Genomic DNA, 27,556 nt, shown 5'->3' with positions numbered 1-27,556 from the left:
TGGTGTATATGTCTATGTCCATGTGGAAAGCATCAAATTATTTGATTTTTTACATTTTGCACCATTTCTGGAGATTCGTTCAGCCAAATGTGGCACTCCATCAGTCCGAGTGGAAAGCTCTAAAATAACAACATAAACACATCAGCTGCTCTTTAACAAACTCTAAAATACATAATAAACATAATAACATTCAAGAAACACTTGGCTCACTCACCCCTGACTTTTCCAACGGTTCAGTTTTACAGATCAGGGAACGATACTTTTTTGATAGCCCTAATGTTTTTCTTCTTCCCGAGAGTATGAGTTATGAATCAGATGATGTCTAGCTACACATGAGAAATGAAAGCTTTTTTTTTTTCCTGCACAACACCCAGGGGAACTCTTGGGATCTTTCTTAAAAGTTGAAAAAAAAGCAAATCCTTGTTTTATCTTGAATGATTGACAGAATAAGACTGTCCTCAGGCCCATATTATTATTATTATTATTATTATTAATAGTACTGTGGCAGATGGCAAAGTCATTAGTTCTTTGGTCGTAAACCAGTAACGATGGTCGGTGAATCACCGAACAATTCTTGTGTGGAACATTGATGACTACATTGTAGTCCATCCAATAGTTTTCACTAACTTTTAACTAAATAAACAAAAACGTTGACCTCATGTTGGCACTAAGGAGATGTCAGGAGTCACTGGGGTACATCATCTTGAAACCATGAATGTTTGAACCAAGTCACTTGGTAGATGTTGAGCTATTTCACAGGATAAGTCAAAACTTGCAAAAGGAAAAGTCAGAAAGATGGGGAACCAATTTGCAGATTCGATTTTTTTTGTAAACCTCAGTAGGACGATGGGCTCACACATCCCTCCACCTTCACCTCAGACACACACACACACACACACACACACACACACACACACACACACACACACACACACACACACACATGCACACAGCCCCCTCTCATAAGCTGTGATGAACACTGAGCCACTCTTCTGAGCATGTTTGTTTAAAAAAAAAAAAAAAAGCCAATAACCCTAGAAACTTACTCCTTCTCCCTCTCCCTTCATCTCACTGACTCTCTCCTCCTCCTCTCTTACTAGGGTGATCTGGGAGCCCCGGGTCCAAACGGAGTTCTTGGACTTATTGTGAGTAGTAATTTGTATGTGTGTGTGTGTGTTCCTTTGTGTAGTCTGTGTTCTGTGTCCTCTTTGTAAACATCCTATTTTTCCCACACACTCACTCCGTAAATACATACACGAAAAGGACTGTACTTAAGTGAAACAGTATATGACTGCTTGATTGAAAAAACACCCACAATTAGCTCTCATCATCATTTACACTGCCAATCACTTTTGTGGCAAGCTAACCACACTACGTGGGTCCTTGGCCATTTTAAACACATTGAAAATCCAAGACAGAAGAGAAAGTTATTCCACTCCTTACATAACTCATGACACAATGTCAGTGATCGATCCAAACACCTTAAAGCTATAGTGCGTAACTTATGTCGTACCCATGAGGAATTCTGAGAAATTACAATAACAGTCGGTGCATTAACATGAGGTAACCCTTCTGTGATCGCTCATGGACTTGTATAACTTTTGCTGTGCGTACAGGTTTTTTCAAAGCAGTAGAATCAACAACCCAATCGCTTTTTGAGCTCCTACGCCATTGTCAGGGGGCAACACCAGTTTGTAAACGCTGCCATACTGAGAAAATACAGAGAGAATTCTGTTAAGCTGATAGGCTTAATCAACTTTGTGTCAACTCATTTGGTGATGGTGTGAATGTAACCGACATTCATTTATATGAAAAAGATACGCACTATAGCTTTAACCTTAACAAAGCAGCATCTTGTTTTCCTGGTGAATCCTCCTCTTATTAACTATTTTTGGCCCACCCATCCACTTGCCCTCCACTTCCGCCTGCCCGGCCCGTCAGCCATACATATACTGTAATTGTGGCTGATTATAATGTCTCGCTGGTTTTCTCTTGTCGTGTCCTGTCTTCACCCGTCGCTCCCCGGGTCTATTCTAGGCCACCGGTGGCGGTGGTGCTAGGCCTGTAATTGGAGGACTCTCTGATTACAGCTCTGCTCTGCGCTCCGTGCATCCATCTGACCCGACGGATATACTGTACAGTGCACACACACAGGTTGCAATAAGCTGCACTTCAGAGATATAAATATACAAACACCCAACTCTGCAAGGCCCATGTTGAAGTAGGGAAAAAGTTGACTCATCAAGAAGAAGTTAAAGGGATTTTCTTTTTTTTAATAGCAGTATCATCCTTTTATTGCTTTGTTTTTTTCATTTCATGTTCATTTGAGAGGGACAGGCTTCTCTCTAATTCAAATTCAAATTCAAAAAGCTTTATTTGCGGTATACAAACAGTGTTGCCAAAGCGTTACAATATTACAAATATTACAAATAATACAAATAATACAAAAAGAGAAAATACAGAACAGTATGTCATATTACATTACATACAGATGTCTATAATATATGTATATATAATGATATGGACAAGAATAATGACTTATTTACACATTATAGGTTATCGATTATCATGAATAAAACAAAATGAAACAGTGAGGCCTGGTGTAGAGTATCATTCCCTCATGTTGTGGCAAGTCGAAATAAACTCTCTAGCTCTCACAATTATTTTTCTCTTCATACTTTGGGCGTTCTGCCACTGGGCTGGAAGTGTAAAATATGTTTTGTGCATGCAGATCATCTTCCCTTCATCTTTTTTTTTAAGTGAAGGAGGTTGAAAAAGATGTTGGATTATCCAGGAATTAAATTTGAGCGCCCCTACAGGCATGCATTGATACTACACATAGAAATCTGAATACAGATAAAAACATGATGGGGTATAACATATTGTATTTCCTCGTGCTTTTTTGCTATTTGGACTGGAAGGCAGGCATTATGAGGTTGATAGGAACTGTTAAGTGTCTGTGTTTGATTCTTATTTATTATAAGATTTTCCCAGCAGAAGAATCATTAATTTTTTCAATTGTCATCAAGGGGCATGTTTTGAGGGAGATTCCTGCAGTAGATAATTCACTTAAATCCACTGTCACACTTCAATAGACCCAAAGAGACTAGCATTTGATGCCCTGAGCCAAGGCCACCCTGTAGCTATACAAGAAAAAAATCGCAAATCAGCAGAGAATGAAAATAAGATAACTGCTAACAGCCTGTGAGGGATGCTTCTCTGTGAAAAGGACACGTTTCACGAGGGATTTTATGAACACGGCCCACAATACTGTCTCTCTTCCTCTCCCAAGAAAGCAGATCATCCAATCAAGTCTCTAATTGCTCTGCAGAATTAGCCTTCACTGGACAAAATGGAATCAAGTTCTCTTGTTTACGACTGCAATCTCTACTCTTGTCTTGTGCTCTGGAGCATGAATCCCACTACTGGTTCATTTTTCCGGCGAGGGGAACAGATGTTACCTCAAGCGTTTATTTGTTGCATTGAAATAATTCGACTCAGGCTTCAGATGAAATGCAAGCTTGGCGTCAGGTGACAAAGAACCACCACTTATCTCTTGAGTTTGATTGTATGTTTTCATCCGTTGTTTGTCGCGTTCTGCGCAATGCAATGGAAAACATGGAAGCAATACAATGAGGCTTTTTCTTGCGTTTTAATGAAAGCCAAATTGAACTGAAGCGCACTCATTGGGTGTGCATGTGTTTGTGGACTGAAAGTTGTGGCACTGGGCCATTGTTTTATCAGTATTTCATGCATACAGCATGATATCACTGAATGTGAATATGTTTCTTGTTTGTCCCTTCTTCTGGCGGCAGGGTGATATGGGACCTGTGGGAGAGATGGGACTTCCTGGACCTAATGGACCGAAGGTAAACAACACCCACAAACATCTTATCTTTCCTTATCCTGTTTGGACTACCTTTAGTTAAATTATGACTTATATAACACAAAGGAATGATCAATAAGCACAATTTGAAGATGATGTTGGTTAATACCAGCCTAAAACAGTGCTTAGTACTGTATGTCCATATGAGGGGTATTATCAGATAAGGATTGGTTCGCTGGTCCCTGTCTAACCGATATGTTGGTGCTTCTTTCAGGGCGTGCCCGGAAATCCAGGAGAACCAGGACTGAAAGGTGATAAGGTGATCTGAATATTCCTGTTATTGGCCTGTGTTTGAGCAGCATGTAATGTATATGTACTCCTTTGCATCCAACTGTAACCATGTCTGTCCAACCTGTGGAGCATGCTTTTTAAAAGGTCCCACCTTTAATCACGGCAATAGCCTACAAACTTTTGTTGATATTTGTTACTCGTCAAACACGAGCAACACAACGGGTTACTCTGTTTTCCACTAGTATGATTCCTTCCTATGTCATTTCTATGATATTCATTGTGCGGAATGTTAAAGGATAGTACACCTAGGCCTACTCCACTTAAATTTTAGGCAAGCAAGTCTGTCTGTTGAATAAAATAGTTGAAGATTTTTGGAAGATACGTCACTCATATCTGTTCCTTCAGTATGAAGCTGGAACCAGGAGACCAAGTTAGCATAAAGAAAAAGCTAGCCTGGCTCCGTCTAAAAGTTATGTTTATATCTGTTTATAGATATACAATATATACAGTTTTACGTAATGAGCTTAAAAGGGACTCGTTGGCTGATTATCTCTTACCTTTGGATAGAGAGCCATGCCCCTTTATCTCCCTGTTTCCAGACTTGAGGCTAAGCTAAGCTAACTAACTGGTTACTGCCTGTGGCTCCACACCATCTGTCCAGACATCGGAGTGGTATCGCTCTTCTCATCTGACACTCCAAAAATTTCCAACGAGGACACGGAAAAATAGTAGAAGATCGGAAGAGAAGATTTGAAATAGGAACACAGTGATTTCGCTTGTCTCAGAAAACCTCAGGCGTGGGGATGGACAGCTCAGGGGCATGCACAGAGAAGGCCCATTCAACCTTGACCACAGTATTGGGGAACTGCCTGAAGGGCTTTGAAACAGAATATGAGGAATAAGAAAATGTTCAAACTCATAGATTAAATCACTTAGACCAGCAGGAACATCTTAAAACTGTTCTGCTCTAGCTGCAGTCAGTTCATCTTTCTCCCCCTAAAAAAACATGTGCATTGTAATAATTAAGCCTCATAGATGAGATAAGAACAGAAATGACCTTTTGCAGATTTGCAAACGGCAGAAAAACCTCGTACTGATGTGCCGTAGTTGAATAAAACATGACTGCATCACTTTAGTTAGATGAGCTTCTAGTGACTCAATATTATAGCCTACTTCTCACTTTATATTTGTAAGGAAAACTTCTTCAAAAATGAGTTGTCTGTGATCACTAATCAGTTGAACACTGGATTCGCTAAGACATGTGGGTGTACACTACAGTATGGTGTAATTGCTATCGATGTCTTTCATAAGACACATTGACACCACATGGAGAACTTGGCTAACGCACTGAACTAGAGTGTCACGAGTGAGTTTTTAGAACTTACCGGCTAATTAGTATTGTCTGTTAGGAAAAAAAGCTAATTGTGAATGACGATGTATAAATACCTTTCCCCCTAATGTTCTTCATTTTTCTCTTTCTTCCTGTCCATACCTTCCATCTTCCGGCGTCAGGGTGAACTCGGGATCCCTGGAGAGCAAGGGGAGATCGGATACATGGGAGACAAGGTAGATCGCCCACCACTGCACATATGAACATGTGACAAATGTTCACACATCATCTAACACCCCCTCTACCCCCTGCAATTATTCTTTCCCCTCATCAACCTCTGCCTCACACACTGCTTCCAACACACACATCCTAAGTTACAGAGCCTTTTGTTGCCTGCAAAATGACTTAGCCAGATGTGTGCTGTCCAGGTTATGGAAATTCTTATGTAAACCCCTCTTCATTTGTCCATATGTGTGTAAGCAAAATCTAAGCCTTTAAGTATCATAGAGTAGTCCCAAGAGATAACAGAAAAAAACTGAGCCGAGTCATGCATGTCCAATGTCTGCTTCCCCGAGAAAAGAAATCAGGCCCTCTGTTTTTTAGTTTTTTTTTTGCTTCTGAATGCGGTTTGACGGTCTGTCTTTAGTTTCTGTGTGTTGTGTTTGCGTTGGACAGGGCATCCAGGGGGCTCCAGGTTTACCAGGCATCCGTGGGAAACCAGGACCACAGGTTAGTTCTGGCTTTACAAACGAGAAAAACATTGAAACCCTAACATGTGGACTTAATACTTTCATCCAAAGGATTAGGTTTGACATTTTGGAAAATTTGTCTTCTTACGTTGACAACACTCATATATAAATCTGTCTATTCAATATAAGGCTACAGCCATCAGCCAGTTAGCTTAGCTTTGCATAAAGACTGGAAACAAGGTTTAACTATTAGCCTAGTCCTGCAATTCTATAGTTCTATTGGCCAATATAGATCTCATCTATGTCTCTGCCAGAAAGCTAACAAGCATATTTCCCCTGCTATTTCTCATGCTCTCATTTGTCTTTGTCACAGGGCAAGACAGGAGAGAAAGGCCCTGATGGTACATCTGGACCGCCAGGCCCAGAGGTTTGTATTCCTGCACTAAATTTGTGAATCTCTATTTCAGAGATATATATAATTTTTCAAATATTATTTATTATTGATCATCACAGGGTTTCCCTGGTGACATGGGACCACCGGGAGATAACGGGCTTGAAGGAATAAAGGTGAGGGAAAAGGCCATCTTGTCTGAATAGTCTTATCAACCAGTTATGGTAGAATACCTGTGAAGTTTTGCTAAATGCTAATGTCATTGTGCTCACAATGACAAGGCTAACATGCTTATATTTAGCAGGTATAATGTTTACCCAATTCACCATCTTATCTTGATTTGCTCGCCTGCTAACATCAGCTAATTGGCACTAAACCCAAAAAACAGCTGAGGCCAGTGGCAATGTAACTGGTTTTGCAGGTATTTGGTAATAAAGCGAAGTATCAAACAAATAGAAAATTCAGCAAGTCAGCAAAGTTACTAGGTTTCGTCTTCTGGGGACTGTGAATGTCTGTACAGAAAGTCCTGGTGATTCATCTTAAAGATGTTGAGATACAGTATTTCTGTCCAGACCAAAGTGGTGGATAGAATGACTGGCATTACCTTCCCTAGAGCCAAATCATTCATGGCTAAAAACACATGTGTAAATATTACAATTACCTTCATAAGCATTAATATGAATTATTTTTACCCATGCAGGGAAAGCTGGGGGTCAGGGGTTTACCTGGTCCACGCGGGGTGCCTGGCTTGGAGGTAAGACCGCCAGACACATCACAACGACTCCCAAAGCTCGCCAAAGGCATTAAAAGTTTTATGGCGCATGGCTTCTCTACTGAGGGACAGCTTTATGTCCCCATACATAATTCATGCTAAGATCAATATCGTCTGTTCCCAGGGAGACGAGGGGCCGATCGGACCACCAGGCCCAACAGGACTGGAGGTGAGGTTATTAGATAAACACCTGGCTGCTGGTAGAGGAAGAACAGAGAGCTGATAACAAGGGTCACTGATACCCATATAGTACATTTGAAAAAAAGGATGTTGGTTCAGTAATTCAGAGACACATTGAGTTTGTGTGTGCGTGCGTGCGTGCGTGCGTGCGTGCGTGCGTGTGTGTGTGTGTGTGTGTGTGTGTGTGTGTGTGTGTGCACACTCATGTAATGCTTACTTTATCTTTATTTTTTATTTAACCAATGCAGGTCAATCAAACCATCATGGGTTTCCCTCTATATTCTTTGTAAGACTGTGGTAAATGATTCCAAGAGAGAGAGAGAGAGAGAGAGAGAGAGAGAGAGAGAGAGAGAGAGAGAGAGAGAGAGAGAGAAATGGATAGAAATAGGAATATCACTGTCAATTCAAACCCAAGTACAGTGTGAAGCTAAATCTGTTTGTGGTCTTACCGTGTTAGCTACCTAGTCTGCTGTGAAAGCCTAATCATGTAACTCAACATGAGAGAACAAAAAAATCCCAACGCTTGTTATGCAACATTGAGACTTAATCTGAAATTTATTTAAGGTGCTAAAGTAGGTCATGCCAATGGTTTACTTTTCTTGGTTTGCTTTGGAGAGAAGGTGTAAATATGTTTGGTTGGAGTTTTATGGAGGTTGTTACGTCTGGTCTCTGGACAATAGTGCTCTCTCTCAATGAAAGGACTGGAGTGCAATCCACATGCTCTGCCACCAGGGGGTGATAACTGCCATCACCTTTTTTTATAGGTTGGCAAATTTATAGCTGCCATAAAGCTTTGGATGTTAATGGGCCGCTGCTGAAAATAGGATTTTTTTTATATATTTATTTTTTCACAAATGTTTCACTGAATGACAAAGAAAAGTGATAATTTAAATTAGAAACGTGCACTATTCTAACTTTTTACCTTTTTTTTCATTATCCCAATTGCAATTTATTTTTCTTCATCACTTTATATTTTAATTCTTCCATACTCCCATCCTCACTCACTCATTTCATTCTCTGCCCCCCCCTACACACACACACACACACACACACACACACCCAACACACACACACACACACACACACACACACACACACACACACACACACACACACACACACACACACACACACACACACACACACACACACACACACACACGTTCTCCTCCATCTGAGCGGGAAACAGTGTATGTGTATGACTCCTTCAGGAGCTGTGATTGATCTCCGGTCCTCCTACTGCTCCACCTCGTCCGTCTTCTCGTCCAGCTGTATTTTAGCTTCCCTGTCTTTACCACTGTCTTCCATATCATCTCCCCACACCTTCTCATCAGTAGCTCCTCATCAGTGTTGCCAGATCACGCAAAATAAACAAGCCTATAAAAACAAACCCAAACGAAGCAACCATTTCTCAATTATTGCAAATAGCCTATACATCCATGTTATGCACATCCTATAATAAAGTTCCTCATGTCCATGTCTACAGTAATACTAAGGGAATTTCATCAAATCCACTTCATCAACCACGTTACATTCTTACTTCTGAAATCTCTCATATTTTTTGATAAATACTTTAAGTTCCTATATCATATTAATTGTACGAAAGGAGAAACACGTCTCCTTTGTAAAAAAAATGTATAACTTAAAAGTAGTAAAATAAAAAGAAAAGATAATACGAAACTTAACCTTTTTTTAATGCATGGGCAGCAAGCCCAAATAAGCGACTGCACTTTAGAAACAAGCCACAATAATCGCAACCTGCAACAAGCCCAAAGTTGCTTATAAAAAGCTGACATGGCAACATTGCTCCTCATCCATCTCATCCATCTCTCTGTCTGTCTCTCTCTCTCTCTCTCTCTATCTCTCTCTCTCTCTCTCTGGTCTTTCACTACAAATTCCTCTCTTTCCTCGGTTAATACGGTCAATCTAAATTAGGTGATAAGAACACATTAATCCGCGACAGCTCGTATTCATTCTCATGTAACTGCTTTTACTGTGCAAGAAATACAGTGTCAGCCCGTATACTGTCTCATGAAACCTTCCAACCTTTTGCTCTGGAGTCAAACTTTGGAATTGTTGAGTCACTCAAGTCTTAAGGAGTTTGGCTTCGAAAAATTGTGACCCGGAGTTATTATAGCTGGTAAAAGAGCACTTAACCCTCCCTCTTAACCCCCCTGGATTTACTATCTGTGCAAGAGGCACATCGCTGTCATTGAACACTTTCGCAGCCTGCCAAAATGTCAGCTTTACCTGTACACGCCATTGCATATTTTCGTCTGCATGTACTGTACAGTGAGTGTGCGGCAACAGCTGCGGACTATACTTTCCCCCAGCTCACTCTTCAATCTGTCATCTCATATAGGAAGCAGAGCCTTTATATCCACTGAGAATATTTGTCATCAATGTCCGTGATGCGTTCACTGGCAAGAGTACAACTGTAAATCACCATTCATTATTCTATATCTTGTCGGTTTTGTAGGGTAGAATGGGCAGAAAAGGATTTCCTGGGATGATTGGGCCTGAGGGACTAAAGGTGAATCAAGTCAATGCATACACCTACACTATATGATTTTCTTTTTCTGAAAACATAAGAAATGCGTATATATATTTATTGCAAGCAAATTACTTAATGTAATGTATTGTCTCTGCAGGGAGAGCCCGGTATCACAGGAATAGTGGGGACCATGGGTGAAAAAGTAAGAAACCCATGACATAGCCACTTCCATTTTACCCCCCCCCCCCAAAATGTCTATCCATTCATCCATCCAACATTGAGTCTCTGCATTTCAGGGTTTGTTGGGTTTCATCGGACCTGTGGGAGAGGCAGGACTGGCAGGAGAGAAGGTACAATAACTTTTAGTTTTTCCTCATAAACCTATTGTTCTCGGTGTTCCCACTTGGGACCTTTGAATAACACATTGTTGTGCTTGTTTGTTTATGTAAAGGGGGACAGAGGAGAGATGGGCCTTCCCGGACCAGCTGGAGAAAAGGGATCGACGGTAAGAAGAAGTAACCAACGAGACAAAAGTCTAGAGGGCGACTTTTCAACATTTGAGAGTGTTTAAATGGAATAGCTTAGATGTGATTTTTTCCTGGGTTAAGCAAATCCCAAGAAGTGGTCCTCTTAAACTAAACTGTGTGTGGTATTCCCATGGGAATATCCAGATGAGTGGGGATTAGTTCAATAATACCACAAGAATATGCCAAAGGGTAAAGGAGGCACATCACCACCACCATGGACGAGTTTTCTTAAGCAGTGGTTTTGGCAGGAAGGCCGGATAGGACTTCAGCTGGAAAAAGCCGTAACATCGGTTTTAAAAAGGGAAGGAGGAGATAGTTCCCATGGATCAATACCAATGTGTTATAGCTGTGAGGGGATTTACTGGCCACAGAAAGTGCTGACTTCGCATCTTCTGAAACAAAAGAAAGCTACCGGGATTTGCTCAAAAAAAGAAATAAAGAAAAGATCAAAGATTGGTGACGCAATTTAAGACATCCATCCACGGTGGGTTTTAAGTCTGCAGGACAGCTGAGTGGCCCCCAGAGATCTCGTGTTTCATGGACCACACTATGCTGTTGTCATTCACCTTGCGTTGCTCTTTCAAAACAGAGTAAGCAAGCTTCTTTGTCATGTAGTGTCCTTATCTGATGGTGGACCGTCTAATGTGTACTGTTATTGACTGGATGGAGGGGGATAAGAATGTAGTCATCATTCTTGCTGAAAACAGAGAGAATGCTCCATGCCAGTTGGATTTCTCCAGGGGACTTAACCACACACACACACACACACATACCCACTCACTCCCACACTTATGAGGAAGCTCTCTGTTGTCCCGCTCTGCACAGCTGCAAAACAGAAACAGACCTTCTGGAAAAGACTGCATCATACAGAGAAAAGGGAGCTGACCGGCGGGCATCTATAGTCGCTAAAGGAGAGAGAGCTCACTCCGCAGGCATTTATGATTTATTCCTGTGGATGCATGAGATCACAGCTGCCTACTGTGCTTTAGGTTTGCATATTGGATAGATTTTTATTGCACTCAGCTGATCGTAGCGTTCTGACTGAAAGCACTCCCCATTACATAGTTGTGCTTTTCATAAATGGCCCGGCCACAAAACGGGCTCTAATAAAAAGGAGAATGAAATGCAGCCAAAAGCAGTATGTTCTTCAAACATAAAATCATCTCCTCGGGCTCTCCTTTTCCCCCTTGTCTCTTATCGTTACAGTAGATGTGCTTTCCATTGCGCAGAGCACAGTGTGTGTGTGTGTGTGTGTGTGTGTGTGACTGAAATTCAATTTGCTACCTCAAAAGAGTGCAAACTGTGTGTGTGCAGGTAGAATTAAGCGATTAGAACAAATCAAGTTAGAGTGAGCATGTGTCTTTTAACGCTAATACAGTCATGTTAATTGAAACCTTAGGCTACTATGTAAAACATTTGATTTCAATTCTGCCATTTTGAAGTAAGTTTTAGAGGCTTATTGTTGGAATAATACCCAGATTTGTGCCAGTTGTAATCAATGCTTTTTGTTTCTTTGTTTCTTTGTCCATATGACAGGGTCACACAGGGACACCAGGTCAGGCCGGGCCTACAGGACCACTAGGAAGACCAGTAAGTCACCACTCTTTTCGCTCACTTTTGCCCCTTCTCTCTTCTTTTCTCTCGATACATTTTGCAGATGAAAGTGTTTAGTCGATGAGCTGTATGGTTATCATCATCAGGTTTTTTGTCTTTCCTACTCTTGGCTTAGAGTTGCATTTGTAACTATTTCAGAAACCGTCGAAACTGAGACAAAATAATAGCTAGGAGGCCAACAGACGAACAAAGACGTCTTTGTATCTGTGTACAAAAAAAAGGCATTTTTTTAGAACAGTCGTGGATGACTATGTAGTTGTATGCAACGTTAATGACGCACAGTCTGCAGCGAAAGGTTGCTCTGAGCATGATGAGAGCTGGCAGCCTCCCGCCGGAGCTGCATTACTCACCTGTCAGTCAAAAGCCCAACACCTATAACCAATTAGAAGCTGCCCCGTGCCCTCCGTTTCCCCTTACTGTGTGTCCTTGCTACGGCCCGGTTTGACTGAGCGCGGATGGGGGGCTGAGAACTGGTTGACGGTGGGGGCCACTGAGCCACCAAAACAAACATAAATACGGGACTGTGGGGTGCAGCAGGACGGGAATCCAGCGCCGGCCCTTTTAATTGGTGTGAGTGACGGATCTAACAACAAAACCCATAGTGTGTTCCCGAGGTCATGCTACCCCCCCTCCCCAGGGTCAACAACCTGGGGGCTCTGCACTCTGTCACTGTAAACCTTTATTTTGTTATTTTTTTTCCTTTCCTTTCTTCATCTTTATCCCCCCTTTTTTCTCTTTGTCCGTCAGGGCCCTGCTGGAGCGTCCGGGCCAGCCGGTACTAGAGGAACCAAAGGCTTACGGGTAAGTCTGAAGTTCTAACACCTGTTGTTTTTTAAGCTTAGCCGTTGACTGGTGTTTTCTGCAGTGTATCATACTGTAGTTCCCACTCTTAATAAAAGGTTATAACATGTCCGCATACACATGGCTTTGTTGTTTTTGTATACGCTGTAACAACCTGCGTGTGTGCTTTGTGTGTGTGTGTGTGTGTGTGTGTGTGTGTGTGTGTGTGTGTGGGTGTGGGTGAACATAATGAAGTGATATTGAACTGAGGTCATGTGTGTTTCATGGACCTGCACAACACACTTTTCTGGGTTAAGTGTCATAAGCCTGGGTCTGTTTCATTCTTCTCAGTAGTCAGTGCTCATTATAGCTGCTGGAGTAGACCCAGTGATGTAAAACACACAGGCTTTTTTTAAATTATTCCATACAAATTGAACAGTGACTTGGATTGGCCTGCCGCCAATCCAGCTACATGACAATTTATCGTGGTTTGTGTGGCTTTTCTGGAGGTTGCTTTGCAGATGGTATAGTAAACTGGGGAAACACGATTTACCAGAGAATTAGCAAAGGCCTGTTTTAGCTTTAGCTTTAGCTTTTTAAAGTTACTCAATCATTTTGGGTTAGCATAAGGTTTCCCACTCATTGAAAACATTCACAATGAACAACATATCAGCTTTCTGTAACCGCTGAATCATTTAAGTATGGGTTTTATGTTCTCCCTTAATCTCCCTTTAAAAGGTTGCCATGGGAACACAAAAAAAGTCACCATACAGTGTATGCAAAATAACTAGAGAGCCTAACTATAAGAGAGAAGGAATACACTGTGCATACAGATGCCAGTAATCACCTGAGATTTGAAAATGTATGTACGTATTATCAGTAAAAGTGATTTTTTTTTTGGCATTTTTATGCTTTATTAGCATTATTATTATTGTGGAGGGACAGAGATGAAATGGGACTGAGAGGGGAATTGCATGCAGAGAACGACCACGGGCCGGTTCGAACTCGTGGAAGCTCTAACCACTACACCACCAGCGCCCCCCTAAAAGTGTAATCTTATTCTGCTCCCGAGTCATTTGTGAGAAAAACAAAAATAAGATGATAACAGCTGGAATTTTAGCTAGCTAAAAGTCATCAAGACACATTACACTTTTGTGACTGCAAATAAATGATTGCTCACTGGGGGGTATTAGTGTGGACTCCCAGGAGCTACAGAGGCAATTGTTACTAATTGATGACAATAATTAAAGTTACCTCAGCTTTTTGTTAGTTGTTCAGTGTCCTCTATTTGCTCTCTTGTAGACTTCAGATGCTGTTGCCGATCTTTTTTTCAAACGTTTTTTCTAAAAGATTTGTCTTTCATCACTGTGGTCCAGTGAGCCAGCTGGAGATGATGGGATGAAATAGCACCGAGCTTCTCTAGCCATGGGAGGTGGGCCTCACTGTGGTTGGTCTGGACAACACTCTCCCGTCTCAAGCTGTGTTTTCAATTAATCCTAGTATTCTAGTGTCAGCAGCGTGCACTGCCAGTAAACCTGCCCGCTGCCCCATGACCACCTACAGTATGTTGGAAAGTCCAAGCTTAGAAACCTGAGTGTGGCCAGGCAAGAAAGACACAGAGGTGGCTCTCTCACAGACGTAAATGTGTGCAACGTGCAGTAGTAACTCCCACTCTCCAACCCCACGCAAGCTCTTTCTCCGCAAGGAATGCAAAAGCTTTTAGAATTTATGCTTTGATATATATCCTCTATTCATCTATTCCAAAAAGCTAATCCGCTCACTGAGAGGTCGTCAAACCAAAGTACTGAAAATTCAAGGCCAACAGTTTGTTTTGACGTCTCTTTCGATAGAACAAAAAAAAAACGAGGACCTTTTGATTGTGTCATTCACAAGGCGATTTTAATCCCCGAATAAAACATCTTGGAGCTAAATGAAACCATATTCAACTTTTCACGGACTTTACAGCACCACATGTCTTTTAGATGTTAGCTACTTGGCTTGAGGCACAATTGCCCCGAAGTTGACAGCGATGTAACATCTGGACCTCGCTCTCAGGAAAACATTGGCACTGCGCTGTTTTTCTAATAACATGGAAATGGAGATAGAGCTGCATGTTGGCATCGGAGCAGCTTGGAAGCCTTTAGTTCTACAATCGTCCCTCTGTTCTGCTGTGTTGAATGTTTAATTTGCATGGTAGGAAGCCTGTTTGAACTCGTGGAGTCAAATGATGTGGAGGACATGCCACTAGGGATCCCAGAACTCACTAATCGTGCCTCGTATCTAATAGCCCCCTCATGATGTCTGACCTACAAATCTCTTGGCTAATTTTTCCCATATTGACTAGCATATTGACCTCATCGTCCCCTCCCTCCTCAGGCAAGTCGGTGGCGGTCAGTTAAATAGATGTTTTTTTGATTGTTTTGGAAATCAAGCTGCCGGTCTTACTTCTCTGCCTTTGTTTTAAAAGGGACCAGACACATTTGTTTCCAATGAATGTACAATCGGTGTAATGAATTAACTCTGAAGCGCAATTTTTTAGTGGGTGTGTTTTTCCGAGGTCCTGGCGGGGTGAGATATTTTTACCCCTATACATTATCGGCTAATCCGGCTATGTGAACGCAAGCAGTGGGTAGCAGGTACCCCTAGACAGGAATGTTAATGAGCGCTGCATGTCCAGCTTTATGTATAATAGGCTTATAGCACTTCTCAGCGTTCTCCACGGGCCAAACCCCTGCTGTCATAAACTAGTCAGGCTGTGTCATGTTACATTCAGTTTCCCGTTCAAAATAATTAATAATCACAAGAAATGCACATCATTTATAACTACCGTAAACTTCTATTGACCTGTGAAGTATGACATTATCAGCCAATGAAGATATCCCACAGCATCTTTGGCAGTGTGGATGAGAGAATCTGTGCAGGTGCAGGTGCAGAGCAGATGGACTGTATTGGTCCACTGCCCGGCTTCCATTTGTTATCACTGCTCACTGGACTAGCATGTATTTAAGCTCTTTGGATTGATTGTGTTTGACACTTGCACCAATGCAATATAAACAGTCAGACGGCTCTGACAGTGTGTGTTTTCTTTTCTTTTTTATAAGTGTTAACAGTATGTACAGTATATGTGTGCGCCTGGCCTGATTCTATTCTAGTATTAAAAAAGTGAGACATATCATAGACAGGTAACTTTCCCTGCCATGTGTGCTTCCCCCCCCCCCTCCCACCCCTATGGAGAGACCTGGCTGCTGTTTTTACACTGTAACCTCTATGCACATATGCACACAAACACACGCTCACACACACACACACACACACACACACACACACACACACACACTGATAAATACTTATTTTTTCTATCCTGAAAAGGTCTAGTATTCTGGCGCATTGACCCTCTCGCTGCCTATGACAAGATTGGGCATCAGTGCACTTGACAGATGTTTGTTTACGGTGTGTTTGTGGCTGTCTGGCTGTGTTACAGTGACCTCTGTTGGTGAAGTGACAGCTGTCTTGTTCTTTCAGGGAGCGATAGGGCCTGATGGTCCGACCGGAGAGATGGGGTTAGAGGGCAAGGCGGTAAGAAATCCCACTTTATTTTGTGTATTTATTGGAGTTTACTTGCTGATATATGAAACTGGCAACAAAGACAGAGTCGAACTGTGCAGACACAAGAGTAATGACCATACATTGGCATTTAATAAAAAAATCCTCCTGCATAGATAATGGATTCTAAAGAGGGGGGAAATGGACCAAAAATAGCAAGTTGCACATCCTCTCAGAAGGCAGGGGAATTTATATACAAGGATGTAACACACGGCTATCTCTCACCCTTCCCTTCTCTTTACAGGGTTTTGAAGGTCCTCCAGGAAAAATGGGTTTCCCTGGACCACAGGTAAAGCACTGGGGTACTTTTACACTTTTCCTGCTCCTTCCTCTTGTACATTTTTCGGTGCTTATGGTCCTCTGGAGAGCGTGAGGCATCTTAATGATTTAGAAAGACTGACATGATAGCAGCAGAGTGGAGGGCCCGCAGTGCAGTCAGATACAAAATATTACTCTGAAAGGAGAGAACTATCCGTGGGAGGTTTCTACAAACTGTGCGACAGATTTACACGCACCGTGGTCGAATCCAAAGTTATTCGCACGGCTCGTTGGTTTGATTTGAGCGTGTTTACTCAGCCCGCGATTTAACTCCGCTTCTGAAACGTATTTTGGCATTTACAGTTTCCCTGAAAGTAGTAATGCTTTTTCTGTAAAGGAAGGATTGTAAACCTAATGTAGCAGGGGGCAATGCGATACACTTGGGGCAAATAGAAAGAGATGGAGAGAGACATGGAATGACCACAACAAGGGAAAAGACTGTAAATACAAACACATTTAAGTTACAGTGGCTTGTCAAACTAATAAACTTGCCATTGCTCAGTAAAAACAGTGAATACGTCAAGTCTTTGCCTTTTTTGTTTTGTGTGTGAAAATGATAATAACCTTTATTTGTATAACACTCTTCAATAGTCAGATATTATTCATATGTATTATTTTCATTAAATGAAATACAGTGTTTTTAGATGCAGAATGTGTCTGCAGTAAGGCAATGAAGCTTCAGTAAATCTGCACCTTTTCATTAATGTACTCTTCTTTCAATTGCAGTAGGGAACTCTTATGTTGTAAACATTGCAGGTGCTAATGAAGCCTTATTTTGTTCATCCTGTCTTAACATCTTCTTCTTTTCATGTTGTCCCTACAGGGGAAGATCGGAGAGTCGGGGGAAACTGGGCCTAAAGGTTTTCCTGTGAGTTCACTATGCTCATACATACACATATATTAAATGTACACATATATATATATATATATTACTCTTGAGACCCCCAACATGTCAAGCCTATATGTTAACACTGTATTTAGTGTTCAATTGCTTTATTGTTTATGCAAACTGTAGTATTTCATTCCGTTATTTGAGCTCTATTTGGTTGTTATATCACAGTGAAAACATACATGTATGTAGTGTTTTATGAGTGTAAGAAGATGTTTGGGAACCTACATGTATTTTGAACTCACTTACCTTTCTGTGTTCAGGGCATCCAAGGGTTCTCAGGACCTCCAGGGGACAAGGGAATACCAGGCCTGCCGGTATGACACTCCAACCATCTTTCCGTCTTTTCATTTTGAATATCCTCCTCTTTTCACCTCTCCTGCACATATCTTGATACTGTCTCAGTCTTTTCCCCTCTCTCTCTCTCTCTCTCTCTCTCTCTCTCTCTCTCTCTCTCTCTCTCTCTCTCTCTCACTCTTCTTCTGTTGTCTTTGTTGAGGCTTAATCTTTCACACAATTTCTACTCTGGCCCATCAAAACCTTTCCTTTCCATTTTTTTCATAACCACTACTTACAACCCAGTTTTATTAGTAAATTCTCTTTGGCAACAAACAGCGCCCTGGTCCCCTCAGCCCCGGCCCGGTTATAGCTTCCCAAATATCACAGCCAGGTGGACGTTTACGAGACATATTTGAGTAGTTATTAAGAATATATTTGCCTGTATTAAACGTTTCCTCTAAGGTCAGCCAGGGAAGTTGTCTCATTCCCTTACACATCTGTTTTGCAGTGGCAGGAGAGTGAACTACTGAATAGGTTGCTTTTCGGGGGGGGGGGGGGGGGGGGGCTATATGTGATGATTATTGCTGTGATGGATAAAATCTTAAGTAAAATGATTTGATGGCCTTCTTGTGGTTATATTTTGACGCACACTAATGGAGGCAGAACAGAATGAGAGTGTCCTTCAAGCTGAATTAAGTTCACCAGACAGACACCCACTCCTTGTTTGTTTTCATTGGTATGAATTAGTCACGGGCTGAATATTCTCCTGTTTTCTATTAGACAAATCATAGATCGCTAGCCTTTGCTGTCTCGAGGCGCTACTCTGTGTCTCTGACTGTTTGAATTAACAGTAGTAAAGACATTTACAAGTATTTTTATTGGGAGACCGAATTTCAGATTTATTTTGGTTTGTGGTACTGTTATGAACATCTTGAAGGGTTATATATACAATTGCATGATAATGTTGACCACAAGCGATAGAAACTACACCAACTTATTGACCGTTTGTGGACACTTTAGTTTTCCTTTAGACAAGCTATTGTGGTTAAGATTCAACCGCGGTGCGGGGGACGAAGTTACGTTTTCCAGCGACTATTAATAAATATTCATTCTCCCTTATATACATTATTTAAAAAAAACATTATTTAAAAACCTTACCTGATCTTTCTCCATTGACTTATCTCTCGTGCTGCACATTTGCTTTCACCAATTACTCTTTCTTCTCTGGGCTCATAACCAGCGACATGAATGAAAGACCACACGGATGCAAGTCAATTATTGCAAACATTATTCCTATGCACTTTGGATCAAGTAGTGTTCGTGACGAGGCGTCAACGTTCATTGAAGCATAATTAGTGATAAGTTGGTCATCCGGATCCAAACTGTGCACACATGGTCGACTGATCTATCTGCCATTTATCCACAATCAACCACTACTTTTTTGAGATTATCAAATTAGATATGATGCCAATTTGCGTAAAATATCCCTGGTTTCTAGTTTCTAGTCTGATTCAAGTGTTTGTGTTGTCATCTACAGGGACCACCTGGGCCAACAGGGACTGTGGGACTGTTGGGGGAAATGGGCCAAAAGGTGAGAGATTTTGCAAAGATACAAACACACACGCACACACACATGCACGCACGCACGCACACACACACACTCAAGCATACACATGCATCCTCATGGATTAGGTCACTGGTGTTCATCCACGCACTCACTCAAAGGTTAATATGAAGACTAATTGATGAAATATGCAGCATGTGTTGTTTAACCTTCCCCGGCAAAGAGATAATACTCTTCTGATTGAAGTAATCTGCCCAATTAAACTATAATAAGCTACTTAAAAAAGGTGTCTTCTTTCCTGTGACACGTAATGGAGCTCGCCCATGACATATTGTTTCTATCTTATGCCAGAGACGTAATTAGCCTGTCATTTTCAAGTCCAAAATCATGTAACAATTTCCCTTTCTCGACCCCTCTGCGTATTCACAAAGGGTCCTCCAGGCAAGGTGGGGGAACCAGGACTGCCGGGCGAGTCAGGGGAGAAGGTGAGACGATATACTGATGATGTTTTTTACCTATTTTTGAATATTATTGAATATTTTTCTGTCAACTGATACACATGTGTATGTTTCTCTGTGTGTCAGGGAGCCATTGGATCTGCTGGCAACATCGGAGAGCAGGGACTAATAGGACAGCGGGTACGTTTATCAGCATTCAACCATCATACAGTATGCATTCCTAACAGCTAGAGCTGTCCACTTCATCAATATTTCTATGTGTGTGATAACAGGGAGAGCCAGGCCTGGAGGGAGAAGGCGGTGCAGCTGGTCCCGACGGAACCAAGGTGATAATTTTTTCCCCAAAACAGCCTTGAAACCAGCTTCAAATCGCAGCCTTACAGTATATACCGCACTAGGAATATCTTCATTGCTGATTCAGGTAAGGAAACCCAAATAGAGTCATGTTTTTTTTGTGAATATTCTCAGGGTGAAAAAGGCGACATGGGTCAGGAGGGCGACCAAGGAGAAAAAGGTGAAACCGGGCTAAAGGGAAAGGAGGGGCCACTTGGAATGACTGGAATGACTGGTGTCAGAGTAAGTGGTTCTATCTTTTTATTGGTCAAATTCATACATAAAGATTGTCTTTGCACGGTTACTTTCACAGTGTCTCCAAAACCCCACATTCAACTGTTTCTTCTTCATTTTGTTTCCTCTCTAAAGGGTCAAGAAGGGAAATCTGGCAAAATTGGGGAAAGAGGCAAACTGGGGTCAAAGGTATTTTGACATTGTGTTGATGACCATTTCATCCTTCGCATACAAGAACATAGACATGCTGTGTGGTCAGGTATTCTGTAGCTTATCCTTTGTGTGTGTGTTCAGGGTGCTAAGGGTCCTCTAGGTCACCTCGGGGAGACAGGGCCGGTGGGGAAGACTGGACCGCCTGGTTTTGATGGGCAGAAGGGGTCTAGAGGAACCATTGGACACGTGGTAAAGTGGAACAGTAATGACATAGATATTTATCATTCATTTGTTTTTTAAATCACAATTTTTTTTCAATACATGTAATGTTCTAAAGTTTGACTGAAGGCAACATTGTTTTCCATAGGGAGCTCCTGGTCGAATGGGTCTACAGGGGGAACCTGGTATTGCAGGTTATGAGGTAAGATTCCCTTATTAGGAGTAAATTAAACATTTAAAGAGCCTGTTGTGGTTTCACATAACATAATCTCCTGTGTCTGTCTCTGCAGGGCCATCAGGGATCACAGGGCCCCATAGGGCCTCCTGGACCAAAAGGTGAAAAGGTACACCTCATTTAAGTTACGTGTAATAACAATCTTTTATTCTTCCTCGTTGTCTTCAGAATCCCAGTTGGTTATTTTACCAACATGTGAAACTTTTAAAGAGACGTTTCAAAAGTTAGATAAATGTAATTGATCATCTGCGAGCCATAAAAAAAACATCTCAATGTTCACTATTCTTCTTTTCAGGGCGAGCAGGGGGACGATGGGAAGGTTGAAGGTCCTGCTGGTCCTCCAGGTGACATAGTAAGTCCCACAACTGACTTACTTTCCTCCCTCCTTCTACTATTTCTCTGCTGTATGATTGCAGACATCAAATCATTTGCTGTTAACTCATGCATTGGTTGTTTCATTAGGGCACTCCAGGTGACAGAGGAGAGAGAGGGGAATCAGGAGATCCGGGATACAAAGTATGTACCTTCACTCTGGCTGATCTTTCCTTAACATGACCTACTACTGTATTTTGGGTTTATGAGGTTTATATATTCTGTAAATTCTTTCTCAGGGTCAAGTTGGTGTGGATGGAGGGAGAGGCAGATCTGGAGCTCCTGGACTACCTGTAAGTGTCCAAACTTTTTTTTTTTGCGTACAGTGTTCTGTTCTCTACATCCTCTCACTAACATCACTGACAATTTCAGGGACATCCCGGACCTCTCGGACAACAAGGACCAAAAGGGGCCAAAGGAAGTCAAGTAAGGATGTCAAAAAACATATGTGTGTGTGTTTTGTTTGTGGTAGAGAGTGATCGTGCCTATGCGTGCATGCTTGAAGAGTTCTAGCTTGATCTTCACTATTATTTGTTGTCAGTATTGAAATAGCTTGTGTTCAAACTCTTGGCTGCCCCTACTTTTCAGCCTTTTGTGAGAGCGTTGGATACAGCATGTTAAAAGAGCTTTATTTGACCTATTGGATTGACATGTTTTATCAGTAATAATAAGGGTTGCAACAACATCAGCAGTTCTCTAGCAACGTAAGAAATATAGCTACAGTAGCATCATCCAGTAAAAAGTGCTGTCATTCTCTTTTCTATTTTTTGCCTAGAGAAAGAACTACCATGTTGATCACTAATACTTGGCTAAATGCTACTATAGGTCAATGACAGTGACAAGCAATGACCAGCAGATGTGAAACAGTGAAATTCATAAATGCATTTTTTTTTCACCTCTCAAGGGTCAAACGGGAAAAAAGGGTCAGCAAGGACAAAAAGGAACCAGAGGATTAGAGGTAAGGCCTGATTCCCCCCACATTTTGACTGCACTATACTTGGGAATTAAGCATAAGCAAATCATGTCATGAATAGATTAACCCAGATGGGATATTTCTGATAAATCCTCTCATCTCCATAGGGTGCAGGTGGTCTTGCTGGTCCCAGAGGTGTTGTTGGTCGAGAGGGACAGGAGGGCGTGCCCGGGTCTGACGGAGGCCCAGGAAAAGATGGCAGTAGAGGCATGCCGGTGAGACCACACAACATCTCTTCTTCATGAATTAACCTTATATTTTCACAAGAGTCTACAGCTTTGCACACTAGAGGATTAAATAGTAATTATGTTGCAGTGGGGCAAATACAATGCCAGGTTCGTTCTGAGGATGGTGCTAGCTAGAGTAAAGGCAATGGGGTCATTAAGCTCTAAATGGTTTATCCTTTGGGAACCATGAATGTAATTAGCTAAGTTAACGGTTTCCTATTAAAAAAATTAGATCGCGTGTGTTAAAAGTTGACATTTTGACCCGAGAGCTGTGATAGAACAAAGCTTATGTAGAGTTCCCCAAGAGAAAGAGCTCTGGGGAAAAGTGCCAGGTAGATAATCCAGTTTATAACGACCATCTTTAGGTCCTGTCAAGATAAAATGGATTGTTACATCATTGTGAATAAAATTATGATCTTTTTTAATTTTTTCATAATGTGTATCTTAGGGTGAGCAAGGTGACGATGGGGAGTTTGGTCTAACTGGCAAACCTGGCTCACGTGGTAAAACTGGCGTTCCAGGACTTCCGGGGGATCAGGGGGGCTTTGGTCCAAAGGTAAGAAGCAAATGTAGCATAATGCATTTAGGTCAACAATGCATGAAAAGAGTAGAATAACTGTAATGACATGCTAGTGAGTGAGCGAGATATTTAATGTAAGATACCAAGCGAGGCTAAATATATAGGTATGGCCTTCTAGCATGAGTGATACAACACATAGTCATTTGATAATTTTTTTTTCATCCATTCAGGGTGAGCGGGGTCTTAAAGGCGTGAGTGGACCACCAGGGAAAAAAGGCTTCAGGGGTGGAATGGGCCTTCCAGGGCTACAAGGAGACCAAGGAACTAAAGGCCAACTTGTGAGTTCCATCCCAAGATACAAACACTTAAACATATGTCATACAGGCAGTGTCTTACCAACCGACCTCAAAACAATATGACAATCATGACATTTTGTATGTTTGTGTTTCTGACTGTGTGACTAAAATTCTTCTGCAGGGTGACCCAGGAGGACCGGGATTTCCAGGAATTCTGGGAGCTTTTGGACCGAGGGTATGTTCAGCACCGAACGGCAGCAAACATTGTCCGTCTGATTCCACATTAGCCACAGACATGTCAGGACTCAACTCAACCACCCACACTGCCATCACAAAGCAGCCTGTATTTTGATCTTAAATCCTCACCTTTAAACAGGTAGAACTCAGTCTGCGGAGGTGACAGAGTTGTTTTTAAATAGGTGTCTTTACTGGATGTAGATTTGTCTCCAAGCACTGGTCTTCCCAACAAAAAAAAGAAGTGTTGTTGTGTTTTATTGGACACTGGTGTGTATAACGAGTGTACACATACATCAAATAAAACTAAAATGAACTCATCTATAACTACTGTATTTGGGTAGGAATCATTGACGATTCAGCATATTGTCCCCAAGTGTCTCGAGATGATTGCACCGGTTACTCCAATCCCCAGATTCCATTTACAAACAGCACACATCGAAGTATAGTCAACCAAATTCCTTCTAACATCTTGCCTATATGATCTGTTTGTGTTGCTCCTTTCTGGAACAGTCCCATAATACCCGGTATGTAGTTGTGAAGGATTTAAACCAACTGCTAGCGCGATGGAAAGTTTCCATCATGTACCATAAAAAAACTTAAGACTGTGTGTAGTTAAGCTGCAGTAAAAAAAAAAGAAAAAAAATCTATTGTATTAAAATCACTACATAGAACCCAAAGCCAGAATCTCTCGGGACAGCTGGAAACACTGCCTTCAATGTGGTAACAGTTTGTGGCTGTCAGATGTTCCGTGATGAGACGTTGATATAGTTAGAGACCAGGAACCTGAGTTTGAATAAAATACATGACATCAAGTATTACAGTTTTAAAACAGGTGTACAGAGTGTGTGAGGGTGTTGTATAAAGTCCTAATTTGTCACTGCTGGTTCCAGGGGCCTCCAGGAGACTTTGGGCCGAAGGGCACGCGGGGACCGAAGGGGCCACTGGGCGAAATGGTAACTAGCCTTTAACTACAGCTACATTACACTGATGAAATGCACCAAACCTCTTGCTTCATTCTTTATTTCTCAACTGTCTCTCTCCATCAGGGCAGAGGAGGAGTTATTGGCCCTATTGGAATTATTGGTCCCACTGGAAGCGCAGTATGTATAATAGGGATTTGAGATATGCTGTAACATTTCTCCTTGCTGTGAATCTTCATACATCTGACCGAGACATACATGATATCTGTTTACAGGGTCCTAGAGGAGACAAGGGCAATCGTGGAGAGACCGTGAGTCTCCTTGACTTCTCTTACCACATCAATTTCTTTCAGTTTTTTGCTCTTTGTTTACATTGCCTGCTGTATGAAAAGCAGATTTGATGACAAATACCCAGGCTGAATTTCTGTCTTTTCTCTCCCTGAACAGGGATTTCAAGGCCCAAAGGTATGTTTGCATTACTATCGTCCTTATTTTCTTTCTTTTCTGTTGTTACAAGTAATTAAAATTTTACTGTGAACACTTAAATGACAACATAAAACCTCATACGGAATGTCATTTTTTCATTTTAATAGGGAAATCCCGGACCTCGTGGACCCCCTGGACGTCCAGTAAGTTTTCCACCTTTATGAGTTTAACCAAAACCTATAAAGGTTTTGTTAGTCAGATTACTATTGCATGATTCATTGTCTAAATAATTATTTTGTCTTCTCAGGGTCCCCCGAGTATCCCTCTGTCTTTCGTAAGTCATGTTTGCAAATTTCATAACGTCCTATAAGACTTAAAGTAGTTCAATTATACTGTAACGTGTTATCAGGAAAGCTAATCCTAAAGCACTGATTAAATAAGATGTTATTTTGTTGCAGAGGGAAGATGGTGTTTTGTTCATGGATTCACACACCCCACTCAGGTCTGAGGTGAGTGGAGCGCGACAACATTTATCTGTATTGTTTTGCCTTTTTAGCGTAACTGCAAACGCTCATCTTTTGCCTATATTGTCCTTTACAGAATAAGCCAGTGATGGACCTCCCGATGCTGGACCAGGGCGCAGAGATCTTTAAGACCCTCCACTACCTCAGTAACCTGATCCAGAGCCTGAAGAACCCACTGGGCAATCGGGACAACCCAGCCCGCATCTGCAGTGACCTCCACAGCTGTGAACAGAAGTTAAACGATGGTGAGGACGTGTGTGATATGTTTAGGACACAGAAGGAGTGCATTGTGTTTGTTTCAATAAGCTTATTATCCCAAATGTGTTGGTATTGTCAGGCACTTATTGGATCGACCCCAACCTGGGCTGCTCGTCGGACACAATCGAAGTCTCCTGCAACTTTACCGGAGGTGGCCAGACTTGCATCAAACCAATAACAGTATCCAAGGTATTTCAGACACAAAGCAAAAGTCTATAACATTAAACTATAAAAAAGGATGGTAAAATGTTACACACATGAGCACATGCCAGACGACTTGTAAAGCGGCTCCTGTTCTGCCCGTTTGAGCAGCCAACAGTCAGCGTGGGCCGTGTCCAGATGAACTTCCTCCACCTGCTGAGCTCTGAGGCGGTGCAGCACATCACCATCCACTGTCTGAACGTGTCTGTGTGGAGGTCAGGGGAGCACCAGCTCTCTGCCCAGGCCTCGGTCAGGTTCAAGGCCTGGACCGGGGAGGTGTTTGAGGCCGGAGGAGAGCTGGAGCCAGAAGTCATAGAAGACTCCTGCTGGGTAAGACCAACGTGATGTTATTGGCTTTGCGTCCTTTAGTTGACATCATTCTTGTAGGAATACGAATTTACAAAGTAATCATCGAATCATGTTGTTTTTTCTGCTCATTGATCCAAATTCTCATTTGCAACATTGGCACCTGACAATGGGGCTGAAACGCCCAATTAGGCATAAGAATGTATTTTATTGCGACTAAGTCTCCCATTCACGACACTAAGGAGATTGATTAAAAGTATGTGGGTTATTTTAAAATTTTTATTAACAGTGATATTAATAGGCTAATATTTATACCACAATAGGCTATTTATCCTTATTTATTTGGAGAAACCAAACCAATTCCATGTAAAATCAGACATTTATCACCCCCATATAGCCGGAATAGAATGATCCTTGTTTCATAACCACATTTTGTTACTGTTGGACTGTGAGATTGGCAGTCAATTCGGTCTCCTTCCATCGAATCGTCGGATAGTCGACTTTCGAAGACACCCCTACATTCTTGACTTTTACACTTTCAAACTTATTGACCTTCATGTTTTAGACCAAATAAAAATTGTGTATCTGGGTTTCAGATCAAAGATGGCCGCTGGCACCTGACCCATTTTGTGATCCACTCTCTGGACCCGACCCTGCTCCCTGTGATCGACATCTACAACCTCCCCGATGCTTCTCCTGGCTCCCATTACCATCTAGAAGTAGGTCCTGTATGCTTCCTGTGAGGGCTGCAGCTTAAGCCCTTTGAGGCCCAGAGGGGACGGATCATCCACCCCCTGTTAAGTGACACCCTCGTGCAGGTGTAGGTGCAGGCGTGGAGATCGGAGCGGTCTCCTCCAATCAACGGCAAAGCAAAACCAAGCCTCCCTCCAAACAGATCCTGCTTCACTCTGCCAAACTCCCATTGGACTGCAGACACAGAGGGAGGAAGCGAGGGGAGCTGGGGGTTGTGGGTAGGGAGGGGGGGCCAAAGAAGAGCTGAGGTGGAGCAGGGGAGTTCTTGCACTAAAAGCGTCTCCGTACGGCAAAGGCTCCTTCAAGCTCTTCGAGAAGGATCTCCACATGTGCGCCCTCTTGGAGAAAAAGGAAGGCTCTATGC

The 27,556-nt window shown here is 42.0% G+C and overlaps 1 protein-coding gene across 1 annotated transcript in view; it reads left to right on the top strand.

Annotated features, from left to right (window-relative positions):
- Positions 1-27,376, top strand: part of col27a1a (collagen, type XXVII, alpha 1a) — a 68,444-nt gene extending 41,068 nt beyond the window's left edge. The window contains exons 14-61 of the mRNA XM_080047318.1: positions 1,101-1,145; positions 3,816-3,869; positions 4,101-4,145; positions 5,630-5,683; positions 6,123-6,176; positions 6,510-6,563; positions 6,650-6,703; positions 7,228-7,281; positions 7,424-7,468; positions 9,959-10,012; positions 10,131-10,175; positions 10,270-10,323; positions 10,425-10,478; positions 12,037-12,090; positions 12,862-12,915; positions 16,417-16,470; positions 16,742-16,786; positions 17,639-17,683; positions 17,968-18,021; positions 19,521-19,574; positions 19,979-20,032; positions 20,132-20,185; positions 20,278-20,331; positions 20,474-20,581; positions 20,708-20,761; positions 20,867-20,974; positions 21,093-21,146; positions 21,235-21,288; positions 21,475-21,531; positions 21,642-21,695; positions 21,791-21,844; positions 21,924-21,977; positions 22,456-22,509; positions 22,632-22,739; positions 23,200-23,307; positions 23,502-23,609; positions 23,749-23,802; positions 24,695-24,757; positions 24,851-24,904; positions 25,000-25,035; positions 25,172-25,189; positions 25,318-25,353; positions 25,458-25,484; positions 25,609-25,659; positions 25,751-25,919; positions 26,012-26,121; positions 26,245-26,463; positions 27,036-27,376. Coding sequence (XP_079903444.1) covers positions 1,101-1,145; positions 3,816-3,869; positions 4,101-4,145; positions 5,630-5,683; positions 6,123-6,176; positions 6,510-6,563; positions 6,650-6,703; positions 7,228-7,281; positions 7,424-7,468; positions 9,959-10,012; positions 10,131-10,175; positions 10,270-10,323; positions 10,425-10,478; positions 12,037-12,090; positions 12,862-12,915; positions 16,417-16,470; positions 16,742-16,786; positions 17,639-17,683; positions 17,968-18,021; positions 19,521-19,574; positions 19,979-20,032; positions 20,132-20,185; positions 20,278-20,331; positions 20,474-20,581; positions 20,708-20,761; positions 20,867-20,974; positions 21,093-21,146; positions 21,235-21,288; positions 21,475-21,531; positions 21,642-21,695; positions 21,791-21,844; positions 21,924-21,977; positions 22,456-22,509; positions 22,632-22,739; positions 23,200-23,307; positions 23,502-23,609; positions 23,749-23,802; positions 24,695-24,757; positions 24,851-24,904; positions 25,000-25,035; positions 25,172-25,189; positions 25,318-25,353; positions 25,458-25,484; positions 25,609-25,659; positions 25,751-25,919; positions 26,012-26,121; positions 26,245-26,463; positions 27,036-27,182 — 3,147 coding nt within the window. The 3' untranslated portion in view covers positions 27,183-27,376. The remainder of the gene's footprint in view (positions 1-1,100; positions 1,146-3,815; positions 3,870-4,100; positions 4,146-5,629; positions 5,684-6,122; positions 6,177-6,509; positions 6,564-6,649; positions 6,704-7,227; positions 7,282-7,423; positions 7,469-9,958; positions 10,013-10,130; positions 10,176-10,269; positions 10,324-10,424; positions 10,479-12,036; positions 12,091-12,861; positions 12,916-16,416; positions 16,471-16,741; positions 16,787-17,638; positions 17,684-17,967; positions 18,022-19,520; positions 19,575-19,978; positions 20,033-20,131; positions 20,186-20,277; positions 20,332-20,473; positions 20,582-20,707; positions 20,762-20,866; positions 20,975-21,092; positions 21,147-21,234; positions 21,289-21,474; positions 21,532-21,641; positions 21,696-21,790; positions 21,845-21,923; positions 21,978-22,455; positions 22,510-22,631; positions 22,740-23,199; positions 23,308-23,501; positions 23,610-23,748; positions 23,803-24,694; positions 24,758-24,850; positions 24,905-24,999; positions 25,036-25,171; positions 25,190-25,317; positions 25,354-25,457; positions 25,485-25,608; positions 25,660-25,750; positions 25,920-26,011; positions 26,122-26,244; positions 26,464-27,035) is intronic.
- The last annotated feature ends 180 nt before the right edge of the window (positions 27,377-27,556 follow it).

Source organism: Ammodytes marinus (assembly GCF_949987685.1).
Source record: "Ammodytes marinus genome assembly, chromosome: 18".
NCBI classification, from domain to species: domain Eukaryota; kingdom Metazoa; phylum Chordata; class Actinopteri; order Uranoscopiformes; family Ammodytidae; genus Ammodytes; species Ammodytes marinus.
Note: the sequence above shows the minus strand (reverse complement) of the source record. Positions and strands in the feature narration are given on the sequence as shown.